The 27,331-nt window shown below is 38.9% G+C and overlaps 2 protein-coding genes across 4 annotated transcripts in view; both read left to right on the top strand.

Annotated features, from left to right (window-relative positions):
- On the top strand, positions 1 to 27,331 carry LOC111178272 (putative P2Y purinoceptor 10). 3 transcript variants are annotated; one of them, XM_089904331.1, is made up of 3 exons: positions 1,484 to 1,579; positions 14,410 to 14,555; positions 26,261 to 27,331. In XM_089904331.1, exon 3 carries the CDS (start codon positions 26,310 to 26,312, stop codon positions 27,294 to 27,296), a length of 987 nt encoding a protein of 328 aa, XP_089760457.1. In that variant the 5' UTR covers positions 1,484 to 1,579; positions 14,410 to 14,555; positions 26,261 to 26,309; the 3' UTR covers positions 27,297 to 27,331. The 3 variants fall into 3 exon arrangements, with proteins under 3 accessions (XP_022436548.1, XP_022436546.1, XP_089760457.1); XM_022580840.2 differs by lacking the exons at positions 1,484 to 1,579; positions 14,410 to 14,555 and adding an exon at positions 1 to 85; XM_022580838.2 differs by lacking the exon at positions 14,410 to 14,555 and having other exon boundaries at positions 1,465 to 1,579.
- The window catches only part of LOC111178270 (putative P2Y purinoceptor 10), a 192,760-nt gene continuing 166,894 nt past the window's right edge, over positions 1,466 to 27,331 (top strand). The window contains 1 exon segment of the mRNA XM_022580837.3: positions 1,466 to 1,579. The gene's annotated coding sequence lies outside the window, so the exon portion shown is untranslated.

The following is a 27,331-nucleotide window of genomic DNA, read 5'->3' as shown; positions in this document are numbered from 1 at the left end:
GTTATCAGTAAGCTCCATGCCACCCAGACTTAGGCTTTTCTGCCCCAAGCTCCCTGCAAAGAAACAAGCTCAGCAAGGCTCCAGGGTAAGTTATAGCTTAATATGTGGGAATTGGTATAATTCCATGTGGGAAGATTGGTGGGGACAAGAAGATCTGGGACAGAGACAGATGTGAAACCAGTGTCCAAATTGAAAATGGTCCCTGGTTTCTTATTTCAGACTTATTACAGCAGGAGCAATCGTGACTTCCCTTGAGTCTGACTAGAGTACAAAGTTAGGGTTAATGCCATCAGTCCCCACCATTATTCCAGGAGCATGGGGTTTGTGATGCAGCTCAGTCTTTGCTGAGGGTTCTTTGTTTCTTTATCAACAAGGGAAGATGGCACAAAGTGGTAAGAAAAGAGTATCGTTGGTGAGATTCATTGGGAAAGCTTGACCTATTCAGTCAGAAAAAGAGGATTTGGATTTCTGCTCTGTATAAATTATCTAGTTGCTTACTGAAGGAACATTTTTATGTATAAGCTCCCTTCTTTGGTAAGTTTAACTTTCACAGATACAGCAACAGATAGTAAATTCTCAGGAGAGAAAGAAAGAAAGTCAGATCATAGATTTTGGAGCTGAAGGAGCTCTTAGAGATCCAAATCCCTCACCATACAGATGGGAAAACTGAGAGACAGTGAAATGAAGACATTTAAGATAACCCAGCTAGTTAGCCGCAGAGCTGGAACTAGAACATGTATCTTCTAAATTACGGTCCCTTTTTCCTACAGAAGCTGGTATCTCCCAGAGAATACTGTAAATATATTTATAACTGTGTTGGATTTTAGGTTAGGAAAGGAGAAAATATCCTAGATGACAAAATCTGTTGAAAAGATTTCAAAGTCTGTTCAGAGGCATTTCTAGATCCTTTGAAAGCTGCTTTTTCGCCCAAGTTCAGACCTAATGGATAACAGAGCCCAAAAAAGAGGCACCTATCTTTTCAGTAATTATTGTTCTTATTACGTTGAGTGCTAGCAATCTCTCTGGTTCTGAGACAAGATGACTGAGTCAAAAGGAGACTTCCAGTTCGGTAATCCTTCAAGGTGGACTGTACCACAACAGTTGGTACCAGGATCATTTTGGATAGAATGATAACAAGCTTTATTGTGCTTTTTGGGTGGAGTAGTAGTCTCAGTTCCAAGGATCCTGCAAGTGGGAACACTTTTATTTTGGTTTTTCAAATGGACGTGGGAGTCCTTGCCATTTCTATTAATTGAGGAGTTTATCCCCTAGCTGTGACACAGTAAAATTATTCGCTGTTGAAAATATGTGATAGGTTGATATATTGAGGTTGAAAATAGCATGAACTATACTGAGAATCAAGTCATGCATTTGGGGTAATTATCTTTGGAATGGTTCCTTTTGAACAGAAGGCCTTCTTTGATCAAAGCAGTTCCTTTTTGGGCTCAACTGGAAAAGTTGTTGAGTGCAAGTTGTGCAGACTGCTCAAATCCTGGCAGTGGTGGAACACAAGGCTTCAAATGAGTAAGCATACTTCTGGATGGTTTTCGGTGGCTTTTCACACCTAGTTGTGTTTGAGGTAAGTCAGTTGATGCCCTAAGAGGCAGGGCAGTCTATGGACCTAATAAAGAGAACAGAGCTCTCTTTGTGAAACCATCTTTTCTACGTGTTCCAACAATCAGAGCAATGACTGGCAGGAAGTATATGCTTTATTTAAAAACTTCTGCTCAAGACGTCTCATATTTCAGGTCGGGATATTTTATATTTAAGTGTTCATCTAGTATTGATTCACATGCATCACAGGCAGAGTGATGAAGTATATGAACCAACACACAGACAGAAAGTTTTGGTTCTAGCTCAAGTTCTGTCAATGATTCAGTTTTGACCTTGGGCAAGTTGCTTTATTTTTCTGGGTCTCAGTAGCCTCACCTATAATAAGGGGGGAGGGGCTTGAAATAGATGGTCTTCAATTTCCTTCCTAGTAATACAAATGTTTGACTCTAGGCTCCTGGTGCCTGAGAAGAGCTGCATATCATGAAGTGGTAAATAATGGGACCATAGTAGGGAAATCTAACTACAGTGAACCTTCTGGAAATACAGTCTAGATCTCAAAGGGAACTCAGTAATCTTTGCTAAGGGCCATTATACTTCTTTCAGAGTAATGTCATCATGAGAGCTTCAACTTTTAGAGCACAGGCAAGTGTTTTGTAAATAATTTCCTTTATTTTTCAAATGATAAGATGCAAACATACAAAGGAGCAAGTTCTGTAATCTGATTTCCACAATGACAGTGTCACTCAATCAGTATTTCTCAATCTTTTAAGTGCAAAGTTCCATTTGAAAAACATAAAAATCTCACTAAAAAGTTATTGTGGACTTGCTTAACTAGGAACCAGACCTTGGACTCCTAGAAAAACCTATCCCATAACATTGACATTTTCCAAATACTGTAAGCCCAACAGCCAAAAAGATTTTTCAGATCTGCGCTTTCAGCAGTTTGTATTATATGGACAATAATTTTGATTTCCAAATATATTTACTGTAATAAGGAATTTTCTTTTCAAGTAACACATGTTTTCCACTTTTCTACTTTAAGAATTATTGCATTAGTCTTACTAAATATTTCTCACATCTATGCTTTTGGGGAGATTTTCTAATCTTAGAGAAGTACAGCATCCAACCAAAGGCTCATGGAGATTACTCTCTGTACAAGTAAAGTGGAAATGAACTGAGATTTATTTAACATATACAGTGTACCAGACATGAAAATAGATACATTTTCTACTTAAAGATGTACATTTTCTATTTAATCTTTACAATGATATATGTTGCAGGCACTATGATCCTAATTTTATAAATGAGGAAGCTGAAACCAAGAGATATAGAGTCTTTTCAGGCTAGACAGCTGGTAAGTGAGTCAAGATATGAATCCAGGTCTGCCCAAAGAACACGATTCTTTCCATCTCCAAAATGCTGCCCCAAGTACAAAAATGATGAATAATTAGGTCTCCTTCTTACCTTATTAAAAATCCAGTAAAGATGCATGCAGGGAAGTTCAATTCCAGCTCTAAGATATTAGTTTGTGAATAGTCTAATTGCTTTAATTTATTTTAAGGGTAAAATAATTTTCACTTCTAATTTTTGGGAAAAATGTCTAGACTTGCAGAATAGATACAAAATTTTGTGTTTCTGACATCAAGCCAGGTTATTTACAGTTGATTTGAATTAATTCAGGAAATGGCAGAGTTCCAGATTCCAGTTGCTCTTCTTTGGCTGTGGTTATGAGTGATTGAATGAAGGACACCATGGTCATGGGTATAGGACTGGCTTGGATAATTCATGTGAGACTTCTGTGGTTTAAATAAGAAGAAAAAGGGGGAAAAAGACAAGTTACATTCCCAAATGGCCTGTAGATATATTCCCCTGGAGAGTGGGAAGGACCTCCATCAGCAATATTTCTCTATTTAGTTTTCACTTCTCCTCCCAAGATGACAAGCCCACATACTGACCCTATTATCAAAGAAAATAGGAGACACAAATTTGACAGACATGTTCATTTAGTGGTATTAGTGACTTAATGATGAGGGGTGAAAAGAGGGAGAGGACTAAGAGGGTAAAACTTTATAGAGTTGTACTAGGAAAAGAGCAGTTACTTTGATGTCAGAAGCCTATGTTCTACACTCTTCACTCTGCCACTTGCATAGTATTCAGGTAACTGTGATCACTTCTTGGAGTCTCAGTTTCCTGATCTGTAAAATGGGGATGATATCCTCTGACCTAATTTGTTCTATATATGGTGTACGATATGCATATATATATATATATATATACATTTAATAATGATTAACAGCAATTATAGATGTAATAATGATATGTAAAGTGTAAATCAGCAGGTAGGTTGAGATGGTGGCAGCTGTATCAATGATGGCAGTGGCAGTGCTGATGGTATCAGCTAAGGGTGGAGGTTTAGAGGAGCCAGGCCCATAACATCATGGCAAGTTAGATCAGAAGGTAATTAACATGATCAAGTTCATATTGTCTTATTTTGATAATGAGGGAATTGAAACCCACATAAGGGAAGGGGATTAGCAGGACAATACAAAGAGACAGAATTTGAATAGTTACTAGAATCCAAGTGTTTTAGCTCCAAATCCAGTGTTCTTTTTAATAAATTCTACTGCTTGAGATTCCCCATCCTATCTGTCTTGTTATATTCAGCTCACCACTCTTATAAATACATTGTTCCAATACTCTATCCATAGATCTATTATGGTTTGGGTTCATAGGCAAAACTCGTTAAAGATCCCTGGTTTTGATACTACCATACGCTGACACCTGGTGGGCAATCATTTGCCATATATGTATAGTCATAAAAGTGCTAGAAATAGAACCAAGATTATTAGCTTCTTCATCTTTGAAGAATTGTCTTATCCACAGAAATGTTACTTTAAGGTATTTCTGTGCAACAAATTGTTTGCAGAGAAGAATTTTAGCTGTCTCTGCTCATGAAGAGCCTCATTATGACTGAAATCGTAATAGCTGTGACTTTGAGAAAGAAACTTTATCCTGCTGAGCCTTCATTTTCTGATACGTAAAGGGGTATAATAATAATTAGCTCAGAGTTCTCTCAAAGATCAAAGATAATATATTAACAGCGCTTAGCTAAAAACTGACAGGATGCATGTGGAAACTTCTTGAACTTAGTATTTCACTGAAACTTAGGAGTCTGGTACAAATTCTGATGCTGCCATAAAATAAGTTCAGTTTGGCTGTAACTTTGTGAAAGCACAGCATTAAGCTAGTTGGTTGGGAAGTGAAGCTGCTTTTGGGTAGACATTATTGGTACCTATGATGTTCTTGGACTCAGTCATAGTATGAGTCATATTTAGTGACATGACATACCTTTGTGCTCTGAGACAAAATTTAGTTATTTCCATAAAGTCAAGTGTTTAATGACAAAATTCTCACTTAACTTTATGGGATTCCTACTGGCTTTAAAATAAAAGGTTGGGATTACAGGCTTTGGAGCTTTTAGATTTGTTAGACTCCAACCTTATTATCCTTGCCTTGACCATATTTTCCTCAGTAACAAAGGGTGAAAAACTATTGCTGTTGTTCAGGAGAGTAGCTTATGGGAGAGACATTAGAAATAAAAATGCCGAAGGCTCTGCTAATATGTGCCTATTCTCCATAGTCTTACCTTTATAAACCAATGTGTATGAACTGAGATCCTACTACATGCCTAACCCTCTGCTAAACAGAATGAGGGATATAAAAGTGTAAGATACAGTCTTCCTTCATTGAGACTACATTCTTATAGTGTAGCCTAAAAGTCCAGTACAAACACAAAAAAGGAAGAAGTTGCCCCATGCAAGGAAAAGATGACAGTTGAGATGGGATCTGGAGAGAGGAGTAAAATATTTACTTCTGAGATGGGATCCAGAAGAGAGGAGTTTGATGAAGTTTTAGTCATAATTTTTTTTTTTTTTTTTTTTTTGCAGTACGCGGGCCTCTCACTGTTGTGGCCTCTCCCGTTGTGGAGCACAGGCTCCGGATGCGCAGGCTCAGCAGCCATGGCTCACGGGCCTAGGCGCTCCGCGGCATGTGGGATCTTCCCTGACCGGGTCACGCACCTGTGTCCCCTGCATCGGCAGGCGGACTCTCAACCACTTGCGCCACCAGGGAAGCCCTAGTCATAATTTTATACCAATCTTCATTATCAGGAACATTCTTAAAGCTGCACACTGAAAGTGAATCTTGTTAGCTCGATCATGGTAGCTGATTTTCCTGCTCTGCTTATTAGATTAGAAGTCTGTGCTGGTCACTCCCTTTAGGGTTTAGCTCCCATTACAGACCCCTATTTCAAGAAGAGGCATCTCTATGAAGGTACTGGCCTTTGATGTAGGCAGTGTGTACCCTGGATAGAGCACTAAACATTGGATAAACCAAGAGGCATTTACTTCTTTAAGGATGGTATTGGAGGCACTGGGAATTTAGCCCTCATTCTATCTGGGTGGTTCACAGTCATAGAGCTAGGAGCTCAAGTATATACTAAAGATATGGTATTTTCACAGGTTATAATTTTGCCTGGGTTGTATTTTCTGTGTGGTCCTGCTTAGCTGAGTTGGTTATGCAACACCAGTGAGGTTAAGCCTTTAGGATTAATCCCCACATGAGCCAGTTAACATCAATTTTTTAAATAGTGCTATATATTTAGCCTTGTTCTAGGGTGAGAGAGAGAGAGAGAGAGAGAGAGAGAGAGAGAGAGAGAGAGGGAGGGAACAAAATTTAGGGCATAACCCCTGACTTTACAAAGCTCACAGCCCAGTGTAGAGAGATTCATAAACAGATAAACAATAAAAGAGTTGTCATAAGGCAGAATATTTGCCCAGTTAAAATATTTACTAAGTGATTATGTGCTAATTATTCTGCTAGGTTCTAGAGATTTAAAGATGAGTAAGGCATGCTGTTTGGCTTCAAAAATGCTCATAGTTTAGTTAGAAATAAAGAGATATAAACGGAAACATTCTATAGCAGTGAGTGTATCGTTAAAGCAATCCCTATGATGACATGGTAGCCCAGATTTGCCTTTTTGATATATCATTTTGGCAGCAGAGTATAGAATAGATTTTAAGAGGGCAATCCTCAAAGCAGGTAGATCAGTTAGAGAGTGTTTTAATAATCCAGAGAGAGAGGAGGGAGAGAGAGTGGAAGAGGGAGAAAACTTGGTTGATTGAATGAGAGTGAAGGGATCTAGGGTTATTTTAAGGCTTCTGGCTCTTGTAATTGGATAGATGGTGTGGATAAGTAAAAGATCAGGGAGTATGATGAGTTTAGTTTTGAATATTTTTATTTTGCGACACCTGGGAGACATTGAAATGGGAAATCTCCACTGAAAGTTAGACATATAGGTTTAATATCTGAGAGGAGGCCAACCCTGGACATTGAGACATAAGAGTCATCTGGATATGGGTGGTAACAGAAGCCATGAAACTGGGTGATGTTACTTAGCATGAGGGCACTGAATAAGAAAAGAATATGCAGACCTTAGGAAAACAAACATTTAAAGGATGTGCAGAGATAAAAGAAGCCATAAAGGAGACTCGGTATGAATGGGTAGATAGTTAAGAGGAGACTCAAGAAAGAGTTGTGGCTTAGAAGCCAACAGAAGAGAGCATTTATAAAACATGGAAACGATCAGACTGTGTCCAAGCTGGCAGAGAAGCCCTGCCTGATTTGGAAATGTGATGGTCACTTGTCACCTTTATTAAAGTAGTTTCAGTGATGTTGTAAAGGTATGCATGTCACCTTGGAATGCATTAAAGAATGTATATAAAATGAGGAAAAGAAAACAGTCAGTGTCAAAAACTATTGTGAGACGTTTATTTAAGAAGAGAAGGAAAATGACAAAGAGCTAGAATAAGATGCATTGACAAGAGAAGTATTATTTTGGGTGTTGGAGAGACTTGATGACAAATATCTAGCTGAGAGTGAAGGGCAACATGATGATCTAGGAGTGAAAGGGAACAGCTAATGAAAGAAGATCCTGAGAAAGATAAAAGGGATTAAGAGCATGGGAATTCATCTTGTGCAATAGGAAAGACAGCTGTGTTGGGAAGGATGCAGTTGTAGATAAGATTGTGTGGGTTGGGAGGGGACAATGGATGAAACTGAGTTGTTTCTCACCCAATAACCTCAATTTTCTTGTGATTTAAGAAGTAAGTTTCTCTGCTGAGAAAGTTGGGGGATGGGAGAACAGTAGAGAAGAAACTTTAGAAGAGTTGTGAAGGTGCTGCATAGTCAATAGGAGAAGAAACTAATCAGGCATGTGCAAAAAGAGGCTGGAGCAAAAAATCTTAGGCTGGAGATCATACACTTCTAGTTTTAGCATTTCAAATATATACTGGTATTTTTAATAGGATCATTCAGCAGTTTGGATAGTAAAAAAGAAAATGGATTGTGGACTTGATCTGGGATTAAGACCTTGCCAGGCTGGTACGGCAGAAGAATCATGAGCAAAGAAGTTGAGGGTTCTTGTGTGAGAATAGTTAATTTGACCATTTAATGTAGTCTGTGTAAGGGAGGAAGTAAGATGAGGGTGGGTGCCAGATTGGCCCAGGAGAAATGGCGAGATTTAGAAATTTAAGGTCTCTGGGAGTGTCTGGTGCAAGCTAGCGTAGTGCAACTTGCAGTGAAGTTCAGTGATTTTAATGTTAGAGAAAGCAAACCATCTGAAGAGTCAGGAATTTATGAAGCTTGGCAGAGAGTACAAATTCGAAAAGTTCTGGAATAAGGAAGAGTTTACTTTTGACTCAGATTGTCAGGAATAGTGAATACTGTGAGCTGCTAATCTGAAAGGGCTTTGGTACAGTACAAAACTGTGATATCCTTGTATAACATTTGACATGTTTTATAAATGAAGTTATCTTTGACTCCTCAAGCAGTCTCCCAAACTGGTCAATTCCATATCTGACTTTTACTTGAAATTCTAATATTCATGCCATACCAGGTCAGAGCTTTTTTTTTTTTTTTTTTTTTTTTACTTCCTTGACTGTTGGAATAGTAGTATGATCAATTATTCTGTTTGTCCTGGACTGTCACCGAAAATATTACATACTGGGACACCCTCAGTCCTAGGCAAACCTGGACTGTTGGTCACCCTACAAACTCACAACTAATTTGGACTTCCTGTCTCTGGTCTCCCAATCCATCTTCCACACTGTTGCCAGAGTGGTCTTTCTAAAACACAAGTATAGTAATAACACATCTCTTCCCAGAATCCTTCAATAATTCCCCATAAAACCCTCCATGATCTAGCTGCATCTACCTTTTAAGTTGCTTTTCCCTTCCACTACCTTCTCCCACTCTAATCTCCTATTCCACCTTCCCCACCATCTCACCCTGTTTTCCAGCTGGTATAGAACACCTATTCTTCCTTTCTATGGGTCATTCATTTTTATACTTTGAGAACTTTGAATGCTCTTCATTCACCTCTGAAACTCTTTTTTCATCCCTTTTTCCTACAGCCTTCCCACTCCAGCTGCTTATTAAAAGTGAACTTATCCTTCAGGATGAGCTCTAAGACTCCTCTTCTGTGCAGGATTCATTTCTACTCTCACAGAAATTTCTTTGTTATCCCTTTCATGGCACATTTAAAAATCCATTATGGTTAGTTATTCTTATGTCTTTTACTCCTTAAATGACTATAAACTTCTTGAGGACGACAATCATGTATTATTCTTCCTTGAAATTTCCCACCTCACTACACTATCTTCATCAATTTACATATCAAATACACATAAAGCAGAATGTCCCTTTGCTGGATAAAATTATGAATTGCTAAATCCCAGATGAATGGTATTGATAATACCAAGTTCAGCCTTTCTTGAAGAGATGGGACTCGACCACAGCTTTGAAGGGCAATTTAGATTTAAATACAATAGTGTATAATTCAGGCAAAGTAAGGTTAACTTTTATCTCCTCCCCAGCCACCATCAGCAGTTTGCTCTCTAACCCTGTCCCTGTAGTGACTAATAAAAGAATGCAGATAGCTTGACACAAGTGCCATCTTCTCTGGCTTGAGGTGGTCTATCTCTCCTAATTTAATAGAAGCAGCCCAACATGGTTGAAAGAGCGTTAAGTAAGAGGCATACAAACCTGACTTCTGGTCCTAGTTTCACCATATTTTAACCCTGTGACTTTGGACAGGGTACTGAGTTGTTCTTGAATGCATCTCTTTGTAAACTAAACAATATGGTAGGGGTATTACTGATATCTGTCCTGCTTACCTCACAGAGATGATGCTGTGCCAACATGAGGATTTCTTATCACCTATGCCATTCACCTCAGTTCTTGTCATGCATTGGTTGTGATGTTGGAAATTAAAAAAAATATTTTCTCCACCACACCAGAAGTTTCTCAGGGACAGAGATTATAGCAGATGATTCTATATTCTCCATAGAACCTAGCACAGAATTCATAGTATGATGCTTATTAAGTATATGTTGGTTGAGTGTTGGCCTCCAAGGCAGCAAGAGCCCTCAAAAGGCCAAAGAAAAAAGTAAATACACAAGTTGTTTTCCTTTTATGCTTAATTTCCATGTGGAAAATTAAGCTCTGGGGACTACAGATGTTACCTCTCACTCTCGTTCCAAGTCCCACATGTAGGTGGGTAGGAAGCCATTTGCTGATGAGATGAGGCAGGTATATATTTCATTTGCAGAATGACAATCAACAAAAATAAAGGGTTGAGAAGCTTTTGGAAGCAGATCACAAGGACTACCCTCTCCCTGAGGTCTAGATAATAGTGTTGATGGTACTCTGAGATGTTGGGCTGTGCTGGTATCTACCTACAGGATATGTCTGACCACCTCTGATTCTAAATTGAATATTTTGCTCTTTTCTCAGCCTTGTGAAGGCATGTTTTTTCTGAGTTGTAATGGGTAAGTGCAGCAAATATTGATGATAATAGCCCAAATCAGGAGACAACTTTTGAGGGAAATAACAAACAGCAGAAATATTGGGCTGGCCAAAAAGTTCGTTCGGGTTTTTCCATAAGCTCTTACCCAATATATTAGTTGACATATCAGGGCTTGCATTTTTACTTAATGATTCCAAATAAGGACTTTAAACTATTTTGTATGCAATTGAATCCAATTATATCACTTTTCTTTGGGTGTTTACTAAGTCACAGGCTAAGTCTTGGCTATATGGTCATAAACAGAATAGATCTTTTTATGGCACTAATAGAGCTAACAGCACAGTGAACGAAATAGTCAATAAAAACTGAGCAAACATCTACATTACAAGTATTGATGCTACGAAGAGAAATTGGACGGAGTGTGAGAGTATGTAATGCTATGTAGGATGGCCTAAATAATAGTGGCAGTGAAGATGTCTCTGACCTGCAAATTGAGGTTAAAGGAGACAGATATCTGAAAAAGAAGGAAGATAATTCCAGACAGAGGAAACAACGTGTGCAGATGTTTTTGTCAGGAGAAAAGCTTGGCTTGTTCTAGAAACTGAAAGCTTCTCAGTATAATTGAAACAGTAGTGAATGAGGAAAAGAATGGCATGAAGTGATGTTAAATGACACGGGAATGGCCTTCAAGCCATAGTGAGAAGTTTGGCCTTAATACAATAGAGAACGAACAAAGGATTTTAGACAGGAGAATGACAAGATATTTCAAAGAAAGAGCACTTAGGCCACAGTGGGGAAGAGGTTAGAAAGGATTAAGAGATGACATAGTCCCTGCCATCAAGGAGTGCAAAGTCTAGTTAAACAGAAAGACATGTTAGCAGAATTTCAGTGTGTGTGTAGTAAGTGCCATGACAGAGGTAAGGGAGTATGGAGACAAGCATGGGATCCAATTCTTATATACCACCTCTACACTATGCAAGTTTTGTGACTTTGGCACAACTTATTTAACCTCTCTGGGTCTCAGTTTTCTCATTTGTAATATGGAAATAATCATTGAGTTGCTATAAGGATTAATGAGATAATATGTGCTTAGCTTGTAAATAGATGGAAGCTCTCAATAAGCAGTAGCCATAATTAATGTTAATGTTAGACACAGTATGGGGATGAACTGCAGGAGACAAGACTGGGGTGCCGGGAGTCCAGTAAGGCATCTTCTACAATAATCAAGAGGAATGATGACAGTGGCCTGGGTTAGAATGGCAACAGTGTAAGTGGAGATGGATTGGAGATAGATTTGAGAGATTTAAAGGAGACAGAATCACCTGGTTTCTGATTAGATATGGGTGAAATACAGTGGTAGGAGTTGAATGAATTCCCAGTTTCTATCTGTAGCGTCTGGGAAGAGAGTCATGGCACAGACAGAGAAGGGGAGCTTAGACTCAAGAGTGAATCACCAATCTTGTACCCTTTCCTGAGAGAGGAACCAAAAATATGTCTAGATTGGAGGGAAGAGAGACTAGTATCACAGGGGGCACGAACCAACCAGAAATAGTCAATAATAGAGCCAGAGCCAAAGAGAGAGACACAGAGACAGGAGCAGGGGCAGAGACTGAGAGAAGGAACATGTTCTGACTTTGGCCCTTCCATTCAGCCTTCTCCTGTTAGTGGTTTCTTTGGTTGTTCTCCATTCTAAAATTTCAGTAGTGTCACAGATTGTTAACAGGAAGCTAAATGTTCCCTGAGAGAGTTTATATTTTCACCCTACCCCAAAAAATTCCCCCAGTCTCCCATTACCATGGGGATTTTACATTTAATTGTCACCAGACATATTTGGGGAAAAACCCTTCCTACTTCCCCTTCAGTCTGGAGAAGAAAAAAGATTTTGGAAAGCAGGTCATGTAAGTCTCTAAACTTGAAATAAACTGAATTGCAGAAGCGTAAGAAACCACAGAAACAAAATAAATTGTGAACATAATGCTGTTCTGGCCTAATAGGACTCTGCTATTTAGCACAGAGGTATGAAAACAACCTGTCCCACTAGTAAGTGAAATTTTCTGTACCAGTGAAGCAGAAACAAATATCCATGCTTGTAAAGTGCAGAAGTGGAAGTGTGAATTTGGTGGGTGTGAGCTGTTTTTAGTTCTTAGAACTGTAATGCACTTGATATAGCCTCCCTTGTTCTGTCACAAGCCTATGCATAGATAATAGTAGAAACAGGATCAATACTGAAGTAATATGGAAATAATCACTGGGCTGCTATGAGGATTAATGAGATAATATGTGCAATAAAATGTGAGATAATATGTGAGATAAAAGTGGGTGGTAAGGAGGGGTGGGTGACATGTGTGGGGACAGATGTTTAGTTATATCCTGATGGCATAGCTAGAGTAATTTTAATGTTACAAGATCATAAGGTCCTACTATGGGGTTAGAAAGGTTCTGCCATAATGTGCCCTCCAGATATCACCATGATCCTCATTCTATTAAAAAGTCCCTCCTGAGCAGGGAGAGGCAAGTGGTATAATGGAAATAGCACAGACTTTGGAGCAAGTCAGGCATGGTAGTAAATCCCATTTTTACCATTTTTTAACTTTGTTACCTAAGATAATTTACTGAATCTCTCTGAACCTCAGTTTCTCATCTGCACTATAAGAGTAATAATAGTAACTTACGATGGTTGTGAGAATTGAATTATGTAATGCATGTGAAAAATTCCATTGCAGATTCTGGGGTACATCATTGATAGACCATTATAATTATTTCCTTTCTTTTCACCTGTGAGTACCCCTACCTTTGTTCTAAGTCATACATACACAAGCAAGATGACTGCATGACTCTTTAGGATATACCACAGATAGGTCAAATAGGGAGTATAAGAGGAGGGAAAATGAAAGTACTCTTTAGAGTAATGGTAGCTTATAAAGTTGACTCTCTTTTATCTGTGAATTAATCCTTTGTGGTTCTGTTCTTTTATCACATTTCTATTCCCTGGAGTAGACTTAGAATGATATAGGAAGTCATTCTGCTACTTATGAAGAGAATCTAAAAGAGGCCACTCCTTTGTTTTTGTAAACATACTTAAAACAAAACAATACCAACAACAAAACTCCACCTGAGAAAACCTCAGTACTTTTTTTTCCAATTCTAGCTCTAAAGGCAATAAACATTCCTGCAGTATGGACAGAAGCTATGTTTGTAAAATTTGTCTTTGAGAGGAAAACAAATGATGGACAGAAGGGTGTGTGTAAAGATTAACCACCTTTTTCCTCCTTTCTGAAGTCCCAGATCTTTCATTTAGTAGATTTGTGGCCTTAATAAATCCCTCTCTGGGCCTTGCTTCTTCTACCTATATCATATGGTGGCTGAATTAAATGTTTTTTAAAGGTCCTCTTCAGTCCAAAATTCTACAAATAAAATAACAAGGTTGTTGCTGTCCTGACATTCTTATTTGCAAACAGCCTGCATAAATCCATGGCCAGAACGTGAGAAGCCCTAAAAATTATTGTATATTCCCCATGTCTTACATATAATACACAATAAAAACTATACTAAAACATAAAATAAATTAAGGAAGTCCAAAAAACTTTCTCATTATGATGAATAATAAAAAAATATTAAATCTTAAATTGTTTCAGAAAAATGATTTTGGTGGCCTATTTTGCTGGTACCTTAATCAATGTTCACTGTGGCTGTTGGATAATCTGCCAAGACATGATGTCACACAAGTACAGAATTCCCCTTAGATAGAGAATAGGTCTCTTCCCTTCCCAATCACATAAGGGAAAATATCCTGGTTCAGCTTCTAAATCCATATATTACTGAAAATTTTCATGTAAATTTGGAATGAAACCTAAGCTAAGAGAAAGAGAGAAAATGCATGAAAACCACCAGCTATTGTGATAGAATAATAAGGAGGTAATATTCCCAAGCCCTGAAAATCAACAAGGATACTGGTAATGCAGGCTAAAGGAGGCAGATCTGTTTTCCAGGTGCTGTGATGCCAAGTTAGGAAGTCAGGACTCAGTGAGCAAGGTGGCAGACAGAGGAGAGGCAAGAAGACCTGAACAAGAAGACTGGATTTCTACCATTGCAATTGGGAAGTAGTGAACAGTGGTCATCCCAACCAGAGCTTGAGGCAAGAGAATTCTTGATACAAAAGAAACAGACTCAAATATCACATTCTTTTTCTGTGGTTAGAAAAACCGATGGAATATTTCAGGACTTCCTTACCTGCAAGACACATCTTTGACAATCTGGTAGGGTAAGGCAGTTGGATGACAATTCCATGGTTCTCTAACTGATTCACTGGGTGACCTTGGATCAATAGTATATCTTCCTTGAGCACATTCTTCTTCATCTGTAAACAAATCCCTTCTAATTTTAATATCCTATGACTCTGTAGGTATAAAAACATATCTGGTGACACCTCATCATAGTTTTGATTTGCTTTTCTCTAATAATTAATGATGTTGAGCATCTTTTCATATGCTTGTTGGCCATCTGTATGTCTTCTTGGAGAAATGTCTGTTTAGATATTCTGCCCATTTCTTGATTGGGTTTTTTTTTTTAATTAAGCTGTACAAGCTGTTTGTGTATTTTGGAAATTAAGCCCTTGTCAATTGCATTGTTTGCAAATAATTTCTCTCATTCAATAGGTTGTCTTTGTGTCTTGTTGATGGTTTCCTTTGCTGTGCAAAAGCTTTTAAATCTAATAAGGTCCACCTTGTTTGCTTCTGTTTCCATTACTCTAGTAGATGGATTTTTTAAAAAAAAACTATTGCTGTGATTTATGTCAAAGAGTGTTCTGCCTATGTTTTCCTCTAGGAGTTTTATAGTATCTGCTCTTACATTTATACCTTTAATCAATTTTGAGTTTATTTTTGTGTATGGTGTTAGAGAATGTTCTAATTTCATTCTTTTACCTGTAGCTGTCCAGTTTTCCCAGCACCACTTATTAAAGGGATTGTCTTTCCTCCATTGTATATTCTTGCCTCCTTCATCATTAGATTAATTGACCATAAGTGCGTGGGTTCATTTCTGGGCTTTCTATAATGTTCCATTGATCTATATGTTTTTTTCGTGCCAGTATCATACTGTTTGATTACTGTAACTTTGCAGCATAGTCTAAAATCAATGAGTATGATTCCTCCAGCACCTTACATTTTCTTTTTTTTTTAACATCTTTATTGGCATATAATAGCTTTACAAATGTGTGTTAGTTTCTGCTTTATAACAGTGAATCAGTTATACATATCCATATGTTCCCATATCTCTTCCCTCTTGCATCTCCCTCCCTCCCACCCTCCCTATCCCACCCATCTAGGTGGTCACAGAGCACCGAGGTGATCTCCCTGTGCTATGCAGCTGCTTCCCACTAGCTATCTATTTTACACTTGGTAGTATATATATGTCCATGCCACTCTCTCACTTTGTCACAGCTTACCCTTCCCCCTCCCCATATCCTCAAGTCCATTCTCTAGTAGGTCTCACTCTTTATTCCCATCTTGCCCCTAGGTTCTTCATGAAATTTTTTTTCTTAGATTCCATATATAAGTGTCAGCATATGGTATTTGTTTTTCTCTTTCGAACTTACTTCACTCTGTATGACAGACTCTAGGTCCATCCACCTCACTACAAATAACTCAACTTCGTTTCTTTTTATGGCTGAGTAATATTTCATTCTATATATGTGCCACATCTTCTTTATCCATTCATCTGTTGATGGACACTTAGGTTGCTTCCATGTCCTGGCTATTGTAAATAGAGCTCCAAAGGACATTCTGGTACATGAGTCTATTTTTTTTTTTTTTTTTTTTTTGCGGTACGCAGGCCTCTCACTGCTGTGGCCTCTCCCGTTGTGGAGCACAGGCTCTGGATGTGCAGGTGTAGCGGGCACGGCTCACGGGCCCAGCCACTCCATGGCATGTGGGATCCTCCTGGACCAGGGCACGAACCAGTGTCACCTGCATTGGCACGCAGACTGCCAACCACTGCGCCACCAGGGAAGCACAGTATATGACTCTTTTTCAATTATGGTTTTCTCAGTGTACATGCTCAGTAGTGGGATTGCTGGGTTGTATGGTAGTTCTATTGTTAGCTTTTAAGGAGCCTCCATTCTGTTCTCCATAGTGGCTGTATCAATTTACATTCCCACCAACAGTGCAAGACGGTTCCCTTTTCTCCACACCCTCTCCAGCATTTATTGTTTCTAGATTTTTTGATGATGGCCATTCTGATTGGTGTGAGATGATATCTCATTATAGTTTTGATTTGCATTTCTCTAATGATTAATGTTGTTGAGCGTTCTTTCATGTGTTTGTTGGCACTCTGTATATCTTATTTGGAGAAATGTCTATTTAGGTCTTCTGCCCATTTTTGGATTGGGTTGTTTGTTTATTTGTTATTGAGCTGCATGAGTTGCTTGTAAATTCTGGAAATTAATCCTTCGTCAGTTGCTTCATTTGCAAATATTTTCTCCCATTCTGAGGGTTGTCTTTTCATCTTGTCTATGGTTTCCTTTGCTGTGCAAAAGCTTTTAAGTTTCATTAGGTTCAATTTGTTTATTTTTGTTTTTATTTCCATTTCTCTAGGAGGTGGGTCAAAAAGGATCTTGCTGTGACTTATGTCATAGAGTGTTCTGCCTATGTTTTCCTCTAAGAGTTTGATAGTGTCTGGCCTTACATTTGGGTCTTTAATCCATTTTGAATTTACTTTTGTATATGGTGTTAGAGAGTGTTCTAATTTCATACTTTTACATGTACCTGTCCAGTTTTCCCAGCAACACTTATTGAAGAGGCTGTCTTTTCTACACTGTATATTCTTGCCTCCTTTATCAAATATAAGGTGACCATATGTGCATGGGTTTATCTCTGAGCTTTCTATCCTGTTCCATTGATATGTGTTTCTGTTTCATAGATAATGAGTCTCATGGATAATGAGTAGGTCTTTATGAAATCCAGCACCTAACCATGGTAGTGCCCCCAAGATCAAGCCCATATCTATTCCCCTACCTCATCTCTTAACTACTCTCTCCTTCACACCTGAACTCCAGATACATTGGTCTTCTTTCCATTATTTAATAAGTGAAGCTCATTCTTGTCTTAGGGCCTTTGCCTTTGCTGTTCTCTCTGCTTAGAATATATCTCCACTAGGTCTTCACGTGGCTAGCTCCTTCTCATCATTCAGGTTCAAATGTCACCTCCTCAGAAAAGCCTTCCCTGATCATACAATCTACAGTAGATATACAGTTACTCTTATCAACTTATCATATTATAATTTTCTTCATAGAATTCTCTGATTTTTTCTTTTTAATTGATTTGTTCAGTGTCTGTCTACATCACTCTCCAAAAAATATAGGTTCCATAAGGGCAGCAATCATGTTGCTCTGTTTCAGTACAATAACTAGTACATAGTAGACACTCAAGTAATATTTTTTGAATGAATCAAAGTGGGAGAACCGGGATGGCAAACCAGGTCTGTATGACTTTATGGCTCTTGCTCCATACTGCCTCTTTTATTTATTTATTTTTTTACATCTTTATTGGAGTATAATTGCTTTACAATGGTGTGTTAGTTTCTGCTTTATAACAAAGTGAATCAGTTATACATATCCATATGTTCCCATAAGTCTTCCCTCTTGCATCTCCCTCCCTCCCACCCTCCCTATCCCACACATTTAGTTGGTCACAGAGCACCGAGCTGATCTCCCTGTGCTATGCAGCTGCTTTCCACTAGCTATCTATTTTACGTTTGGTAGTATATATATATGTCCATGCCACTCTCTCACTTTGTCACAGCTTACCCTTCCCCCTCCCCATATCCTCAAGCCCATTGTCTAGTAATCTCACTCTTTATTCCCATCTTGCCCCTAGGTCCTTCATGAAATTTTTTTCTTAGATTCCATATATAAGTGTCAGCATATGGTATTTGTTTTTCTCTTTTGGACTTACTTCACTCTGTATGACAGACTCTAGGTCCATCCACCTCACTACAAATAACTCAACTTCGTTTCTTTTTATGGCTGAGTAATATTCCATTGTATATATGTGCCACATCTTCTTTATCCATTCATCTGTTAATGGACACTTAGGTTGCTTCCATGTCCTGGCTATTGTAAATATAGCTTCAAAGAACATTTTGGTACATGACTCTATTTTTTTTTTTTTGTGGTACGCGGGCCTCTCACTGCTGTGGCCTCTCCCATTGCGGAGCAAAGGCTCTGGACATGCAGGCGCAGCGGGCACGGCTCACGGGACCGGCCACTCTGTGGCATGTGGGATCCTCCTGGACTGGGGCATGAACCAGTGTCACCTGCATCGGCACGCAGACTGCCAACCACTGCGCCACCAGGGAAGCCCAGTACATGACACTTTTTGAATTATGGGTTTCTCAGGGTACATGCCCAGTAGTGGGATTGCTGGGTTGTATGGTAGTTCTATTGTTAGTTCTTAAGGAACCTCCATGCTGTTCTCCACAGTGGCTGTATCAATTTACATTCCCACCAATAGTGCAAGATGGTTCCCTTTTCTCCACACCCTCTCCAGCATTTATTGTTTCTAGATTTTTTGATGATGGCCATTCTGACCAGTGTGAGATGATATCTCATTGTAGTTTTGATTTGCATTTCTCTAATGATTAATGTTGTTGAGCATTCTTTCATGTGTTTGTTGGCACTCTGTATATCTTATTTGGAGAAATGTCTATTTAGGTCTTCTGCCCATTTTTGGATTGGGTTGTTTGTTTTTTTGATATTGAGCTTCATGAGCTGCTTGTAAATTTTGGAGATTAATCCTTTGTCAGTTGCTACATTTGCAAATATTTTCTCCCACTCTGAGGGTTGTCTTTTGGTCTTGTTTATGGTTTCCATTGCTGTGCAAAAGCTTTTAAGTTTCATTAGGTCCCATTTGTTTATTTTTGTCTTTATTTCCATTTCTCTAGGAGGTGGGTCAAAAAGGATCTTGCTGTGATTTATTTCATAGAGTGTTCTGCCTATGTTTTCCTCTAAGAGTTTGATAGTGTCTGGCCTTACATTTGGGCCTTTAATCCATTTTGAGTTTATTTTTGTGTATGGTGTTAGAGCGTGTTCTAATTTCATACTTTTACATATACCTGTCCAGTTTTCCCAGCAACACTTATTGAAGAGGCTCTCTTTTCTACACTGTATATTCCTGCCTCCTTTATCAAAGATAAGATGATCATATGTGCGTGGGTTTATCTCTGAGCTTTCTATCCTGTTCCATTGATCTGTGTTTCTGTTTTTGTTCCAGTACCATACTGTCTTGATTACTATAGCTTTGTAGTATAGTCTGAAGTCAGGGAGCCTGATTCCTCCAGCTCCATTTTTCTTTCTCAAGATTGCTTTGGCTATTTGCGGTTTTTTGTGTTTCCATACAAATTGTGAAATTTTTTGTTCTAGTTTTGTGAAAAATGCCAGTGGAATTTTGTTAGGGATTGCATTGAATCTGTATATTGCTTTGGGTATTTGAGTCATTTTCACAATGTTGATTCTTCCAATCCAAGAACATGGTATATCTCTCCATCTATTTGTATCATCTTTAATTTTTTTCATCAGTGTCTTATAATTTTCTGCATACGGGTCTTTTGTCTCCTTAGGTAGGTGTATTCCTAGATATTTTATTCTTTTTGTTGCAATGGTAAATGGGAGTGTTTCCTTAACTTCACCTTCAGATTTTTCATCATTAGTGTATAGGAATGCAAGAGATATCTGTGAATAAATATTGTATCCTGCTACTTTACCAAATTCATTGATTAGCTCTAGCAGTTTTCTGGTAGCATCTTTTGGAATCTGTATGTATAGTATCATGTCATTCGCAAACACTGCCAGTTTACCTCTTCTTTTCTGATTTGGATTCCTTTTCTTTCTATTTCTTCTCTTATTGCTCTGGCTAAAACCTCCAATACTATGTTGAATAAGAGTGGTGAGAGTGGCCAACCTTGTCTTTTTCCTGATCTTAGTGGAAAAGTTTTCAGTTTTTCACCATTGAGGACAATGTTGGCTGTGGGTTTGTCATATATGGCCTTTATTATGTTGAGGAAATTTCCCTCTATGCCTACTTCCTGGAGGGTATTTATCATAAATGGGTGTTGAATTTTTTCTAAAGCTTTTTCTGCATCTATTGATATGATCATATGGTTTTTCTCCCTCAATTTTTTAATATGGTGTATCACATTGATTGATTCGCGTGTATTGAAGAATCCTTCCATTCCTGCGATAAACCCCACTAAATCATGGTGTATGATCCTTTTAATGTGCTGTTGGATTCTGTTTGCTAGCATTTTGTGGAGGATTTTTGCATCTAAGTTCATCAGTGATATTGGCCTGTAGTTTTCTTTCTTTGTGACTTCTTTGTTTTGTTTTGGTATCAGGGTGATGGTGGCCTCTTAGAATGAGTTTGGGAGTGTTCCTCCCTCTGCTATATTTTGGAACATTTGGGAAGGATAGGTGTTAGCTCTTCTCTAAATGTTTGTTAGAATTCGCCTGTGAATCCATCTGGTTCTGGGCTTCTGTTTGTTGGAAGATTTTTAATCACAGTTTTAATTTCACTGTTTGTGATTGAACTCTTCATATTTTCTATTTCTTCTTGATTCAGTCTCGGAAAGTTGGGCATTTCTAAGAATTTGTCCATTTCTTCCACAGTGTCCATTTTATTGGCATAGAGTTGCTTGTAGTAATCTCTCATGATCCTTTGTACTTCTGTAGTGTCAGTTGTTACTTCTCATTTTTCATTTCTAATTCTGTTGATTTGAGTGTTCTCCCCTTTTTTCTTGATGAGTCTGGCTAATGGTTTATCAATTTTGTTTATCTTCTCAGAGAACCAGCTTTTAGTTTTATTGATCTTTGCTATCATTTCCTTCATTTCTTTTTCATTTATTTTTGATCTGATCTTTATGATGTTTCCTTCTGCTAACATTGGGGCTTCTTTTTCTTTTTTCTCTAGTTGCTTTCGGTGTAAGGTTAGGTTGTTTATTTGAGATGTTTCTTGTTTCTTAAGGTAGGATTGTATTGCTATAAACTTCCCTCTTAGAATTGCTTTTGTAGCATCCCAATGGTTTGGGGTCCTCGTGTTTTCATTCTAATTTGTTTCTAGGCATTTTTTGATTTTCTGTTTGATTTCTTTAATGATCTGTTGGTTATTAAGTGGTGTATTGTTTAGCCTCCATGTGTTTGTATTTTTTACAGATGTTTTCCTGTAATTTATATCTAGTCTCATAGCACTGTGATCAGAAAAGATACTTGATTTGATTTCAATTTCTTAAATTTACCAAGGCTTGGCTTGTGACCCAAGACATGATCTATCCTGGAGAATGTTCCATGAGCACTTGAGAAGAATGTGTATTCTGTTGTGTTTGGATGGAATGTCCTATAAATATCAATCGAGTCCATCTTGTTTAATGTGTCATTTAACACTTGTGTTTCCTTATTTATTTTCATTTTGGATGATCTGTCCATTGGTGAAAGTGGGGTGTTGAAATCCCCTACTATGAATGTGTTACTGTCGATTTCCCCTTTTATGGCTGTTAGTATTTGTCTTATGTGTTGAGGTGCTCCTATGTTGGGTGCATAAATATTTTAATTGTTATATCTTCTTCCTGGGTCGATCCCTTGATCATTATGTAGTGTGCTTCATTGTCTGTTGTAATAGTCTTTATTTTAAAGTCTATTTTGTCTGATATGAGAACTGCTGCTGCAGCTTTCTTTTGATTTCCATTTGCATGGAATAACATTTTCCATCCCCTCAATTTCAGTCTGTATGTTTTCTTAGGTGTGAAGTGGGTCTCTTGTAGACAGCATATATATGGGTCTTGTTTTTGTATCCATTCGGCTAATCTGTGTCTTTTGGTGGGAGCATTTAATCCATTTACATTTAAGGTAGTTATCGATATGTATGTTCCTATTACCATTTTCTTAATGTTTTGGGTTTGTTATTTTAGGTCTTTTCCTCCTCTTCTGTTTCCTGCCTAGAGAAGTTCCTTTAGCATTTGTTGTAAAGCTAGTTTGGAGGTGCTGAATTCTCTTCCTTTTTGCTTGTCTGTAAAGTTTTTAATTTTTCCGTCAAATCTGAATGAGATCCTTGCTGGGTAGAGCAATCTTGGTTGTAGGTTTTTCTCCTTCATCACTTTAAATATGTCCTGCCACTCCCTTCTGGCTTGCAGAGGTCCTGCTGAAAGATCAGCTGTTAACCTTATGGGATTCCTTTGTGTGTTATTTGTTGTTTTTCCCTTGCTGCTTTTAATATGTTTTCTTTGTATTTAATTTTTGATGATTTGATTAATATATGTCTTGGCCTGTTTCCCCTTGTATTTATCCTGTTGGGACTCTCTGTGCTTCCTGGACTTGATTTACTATTTCCTTTCCCATATTAGAGAAATTTTCAACGGTAATCTCTTCAAATATTTTCTCAGTCCCTTTCTTTTTCTCTTCTTCTTCTGGAAGCCCTATTATTCTAATGCTGGTGCTTTTAATGTTGTCCCAGAGGTCTCTGAGACTGTCCTCAATTCTTTTCATTATTTTTTCTTTTTTCTGCTCTTCAGTAGTTATTTCCACTATTTTATCTTCCAGATCACTTATCCATTCTTCTGCCTCAGTTATTCTGCTATTGATCCCTTCTAGAGAATTTTTAATTTCATTTATTGTTTTATTCATCACTGTTTTTTTGCTCTTTACTTCTTCTAGGTCCTTGTTAAACGTTTCTTGTATTTTCTCTATTCTATTTTCAAAATTATAGATTATCTTTATTAACATTATATTGAATGCTTTTTCAGGTAGACTGCCTATTTCCTCTTCATTTTTTAGATCTGGTGGGTTTTTACCTTGCTCCTTCATTTGCTGTGTGTTTTTCTATCTTCTCATTTTGCTTAACTTACTGTGTTTGGGGTCTCCTTTTCTCAGCCTGCAGGCTCGTAGTTTCCGTTGTTTTTGGTGTCTGTCCCCAGTGGCTAAGGTTTGTTCAGTGAGTTGTTTAGGCTTCCTGGTGGAGGGGACTTGTGCCTGTGTTCTGGTGGATGGGCCTGGATCTTGTCTTTCTGGTGAGCAGTTCCACGTCTGGTGGTGTGTTTTGGGGTGTCTGTGGCATTATTATGATTTTATGCAGCCTCTCTGCTAATGGATGTGGTTGTGTTCTTGTCTTCCTAGTTGTTTGGTATAGGGTGTCCAGCACTGTAGTTTTCTGGTTGTTGAATGAAGCTGGGTCTTTGTGTTTAGATAAAAGTCTCTGGGAGATTTTATTGTTTAATATTACATGGAGCTGGGAGGTCCCTTGTGGACCAGTGTCCTGATCTTGTCTCTCCCTCCTCAGAGGCACAGCCCTCATGCATGTCTGGAACACCAAGAGCGTTTCATCCACATGGATTTGAATAAAAGGGATAAAATTTAGAAAGACAGAAACAAGATAAAATAAAATAAAATAATGTAAAATACAATAAAATAAAGTTATTAAAATAAAAAATATTAAGAAAAAATGTTTTTTAAGTAATAATAATAAAAAACCGTAATGAACAGACAGGACCCTAGGAAAAATGGTAAAAGTAAATCTATAGAGGCAAAATCACACACAGAAACATACACATACACACCCATGTAAAGAGAAGAAAAAAATTATATATATCTTTGCTCACAAAGTCCACTTCCTCAATTTGGGATCATTCGTTGTCTATTCAGGTATTCCACAGATGCAGGGTACATCAAGTTTTTTGTGGAGGTTTAATCCTCTGCTCCTGAGGCTGCTGGGGGAACTTTCTCTTCTTTGTTCGCATAGATCCCGGGGTTCATCTTTGGATTTGGCCCCACCTCTGTGTGTAGGTCGCCTGAGGGCGTCTGTTCTTCACTGAGACAGGACAGGATTAAAGGAGCAGCTGATTCGGGGGCTCTGGCTCACTCAGGCCGGGGCTAGATATGGGTACAGATGCAGGGAGGGCCTGCGGTGGCAGAGGCCAGTGTGACATTGCACCAGCCTGAGGCACACCGTGTGTTCTTCTGGGGAAGTTGTCCCTGGATCACGGGACCCAGGCAGTGGTGGGCTGCACAGGGTCCCATGAGGGGAGGTGTGGATAGTGACCTGTGTTTGCACACAGTCTTCTTGGTGGCTGCAGGAGCAGCCTTAGCATCCCATGCCTGTCTCTGGGATCCGCGCTGATAGCCACGACTCGTGCCTGTCTCTGGAGCTCCTTTAAGCAGCGTTCTTAATCCCCTCTCCTCGCGCACCAGGAAACAAATAGGCAAGAAAAAGTCTCTTGTCTCTTCGGCAGTCCAGACTTTTTCCCAGACTCCCTCCCGGCTAGCCGTGGTGCACTAACCCCTTCAGGCTGTGTTCACGCCACCAACCCCAGTCCTCTCCTGGGATCTGACCGAAGCCCGAGCCTCAGCTCCCAGCCCTCGCCTGCCCTGGCAGGTGAGCAGACAAGCCTCTCGGGCTGGTGAGTGCTGGTCGGCACCTATCCTCTGTGCGGGAATCTGTCTGCTTTGCCCTTCTGACCCCTGTTGCTGCGTGTCCTCTGTGGCTCCAAAGCTCCCCCCCCCACCATCACCTGCAGTCTCCTCCTGTGAAGGGGTCTCCTAGTGTGTGGAAACCTTTCCTCCTGCACAGCTCCCTCCCACTGATGCAGGTCCCGTCCCTATTCTTTTGTCCCTGTTTTTATCTTTTGTGCTACCCAGGTACGTGGGTGAGTTTCTTGCCTTTTGGGAGGTCTGAGGTCTTCTGCCAGTGTTCAGTAGGTGTTCTGTAGGAGCTGTTCCACATGTAGATGTATTTCTGATGTATTTGTGGAGAGGAAGGTGATCTCTGCGTCTTACTCTTCCGCCATCTTGAAGCTCCTCCTCCAGCACATTTCTTTCTCAAGATTGTTTGGCTATTCTGAGTCTTTTGTGTTTCCGTGAGGTCTCACCTCACGCTGGTCACAATAGTTATCATCAAAAAGTCTACAAATAATAAATATTGGAGAGGGCATAGAGAAAAGGGAACCCTCCTACACTGTAGGTGGGAATGTAAATTGGTACACCCACTATGGAGAACAGTATGGAGGTTCCTTAAGAAAACCAAAAATGGTTATCATATGATCCAGCAATCCCACTTCTGAGCATATATCCAGAAAAGCCAAAAACTCTAATTCAAAAAGGTACATGCACCCCAATGTTCATAGCAACACTATTTACAAAAGCCAAGACATGGGAGCAACCTAAGTGTCTATTTACAGATGAATGGGTGAAGATGTGGTTGTGTGTATATATATATATATATATATATATATATATATATATAGTTGTGTGTGTGTGTGTATATATATATATATATATATATATATATATATATATATATATATAAATCTTACTCAGCCATAAAAAGAATGAAACATTTGTAGCAACATGCATGGACCTAGAGATTATCATACTGAGTGACGTAAGTCAGACAGAGAAAACCAAATATGATATGATATCACTTCCATGTAGAATCTAAAACAATGGTACAAATGAACTTATTTACAAAACAGAAATACACTCACAGACATAGAAAACAAACTTACAGTTAAAAGAGGGGAAAGGGAGAGAGGGATAAATTAGGAATTTGAGATTAAGGGGTACACACTACTGTATATAAAATAAATTTTAAAAAAGGACCTACTGTGTAGCACAGGGAACTATATTCAATATCTTGTAATATCCTGTAATGGAAAAGAATCTGATATAACTTAATCACTTTGCTGTACACCTGAAACTTTGTAAATCAACTATATTTCAATTTTAAAAATTCTGGGTGTCAGCTAAAGTACTGGTTAACCATTATACCCTTTTTCTTTCTTTCTTTTTTTTTTTTTTTTTTTGGGCAGGGATCATAACTTCACGGCTTACCTTGATGAATATACTGAAATATTCAAGATGGGCAGCAACAGTACCAGCAATGCTGAGACTCACTGCAATGTCACTAATTTGACATTTCAATACTCCCTCTATGCCACCACCTACATCCTCATATTCATCCCTGGTCTACTGGCCAACAGTGCAGCCTTGTGGGTTCTGTGCCGCTTCATCAGCAAGAAAAATAAAGCCATCATTTTCATGATCAACCTCTCTGTGGCTGACCTTGCTCATGTGCTGTCCTTACCCCTCCGGATTTACTATTACATCAGCCACCACTGGCCTTTCCAGAGGGCCCTTTGCCTGCTGTGCTTCTACCTAAAGTATCTCAACATGTATGCCAGCATTTGTTTCCTGACATGCATCAGCCTTCAGAGGTGCTTCTTTCTCCTCAAGCCTTTCAGGGCCAGAGACTGGAAGCGTAGGTATGATGTGGGCACCAGTGCTGCCATCTGGGTCATCGTGGGGACTGCCTGTTTGCCATTTCCCATCATGAGAAGCACAGACTTAGCCAACAACACTGAGTCCTGCTTTGCTGATCTTGGTTACAGGAAAATGAATGCAATGGCTTTGGTTGGGATGATTACAGCTGCTGAGCTGGCAGGATTTGTGATCCCAGTAGTCATCATTGCATGGTGTACCTGGAAAACCACTATATCCTTGCGACAACCACCAGTGGCTTTCCAGGGAATCAGTGAGAGGCAGAAAGCACTGCGGATGGTTTACATGTGTGCTGCAGTCTTCTTCATCTGTTTCACTCCCTATCATATTAACTTTATTTTTTACACCATGGTAAAGGAAACCATCATTAGCAGTTGTCCCATTGTCCAAAGCTCACTGTATTTCCACCCTTTTTGTCTATGCCTTGCAAGTCTCTGCTGCCTTTTGGATCCAATTCTCTACTACTTCATGGCTTCAGAGTTTCGTGACCAACTATCCCGCCATGGCAGCTCTGTGACTCGTTCCCACCTAATGAGCAGGGAGAGTGGTTCATCAATGATTGGTTAAAAATAAAATAACCCTTTGATTATGGCTTTGTTTAA

This window comes from Delphinapterus leucas, chromosome X (assembly GCF_059928025.1).
Source record: "Delphinapterus leucas isolate spDelLeu-1000000601 "Yukka" chromosome X, BTC_Dleu_Yukka2, whole genome shotgun sequence".
Taxonomy (NCBI): domain Eukaryota; kingdom Metazoa; phylum Chordata; class Mammalia; order Artiodactyla; family Monodontidae; genus Delphinapterus; species Delphinapterus leucas.
This window is presented reverse-complemented; position numbering and strand designations above follow the sequence as displayed.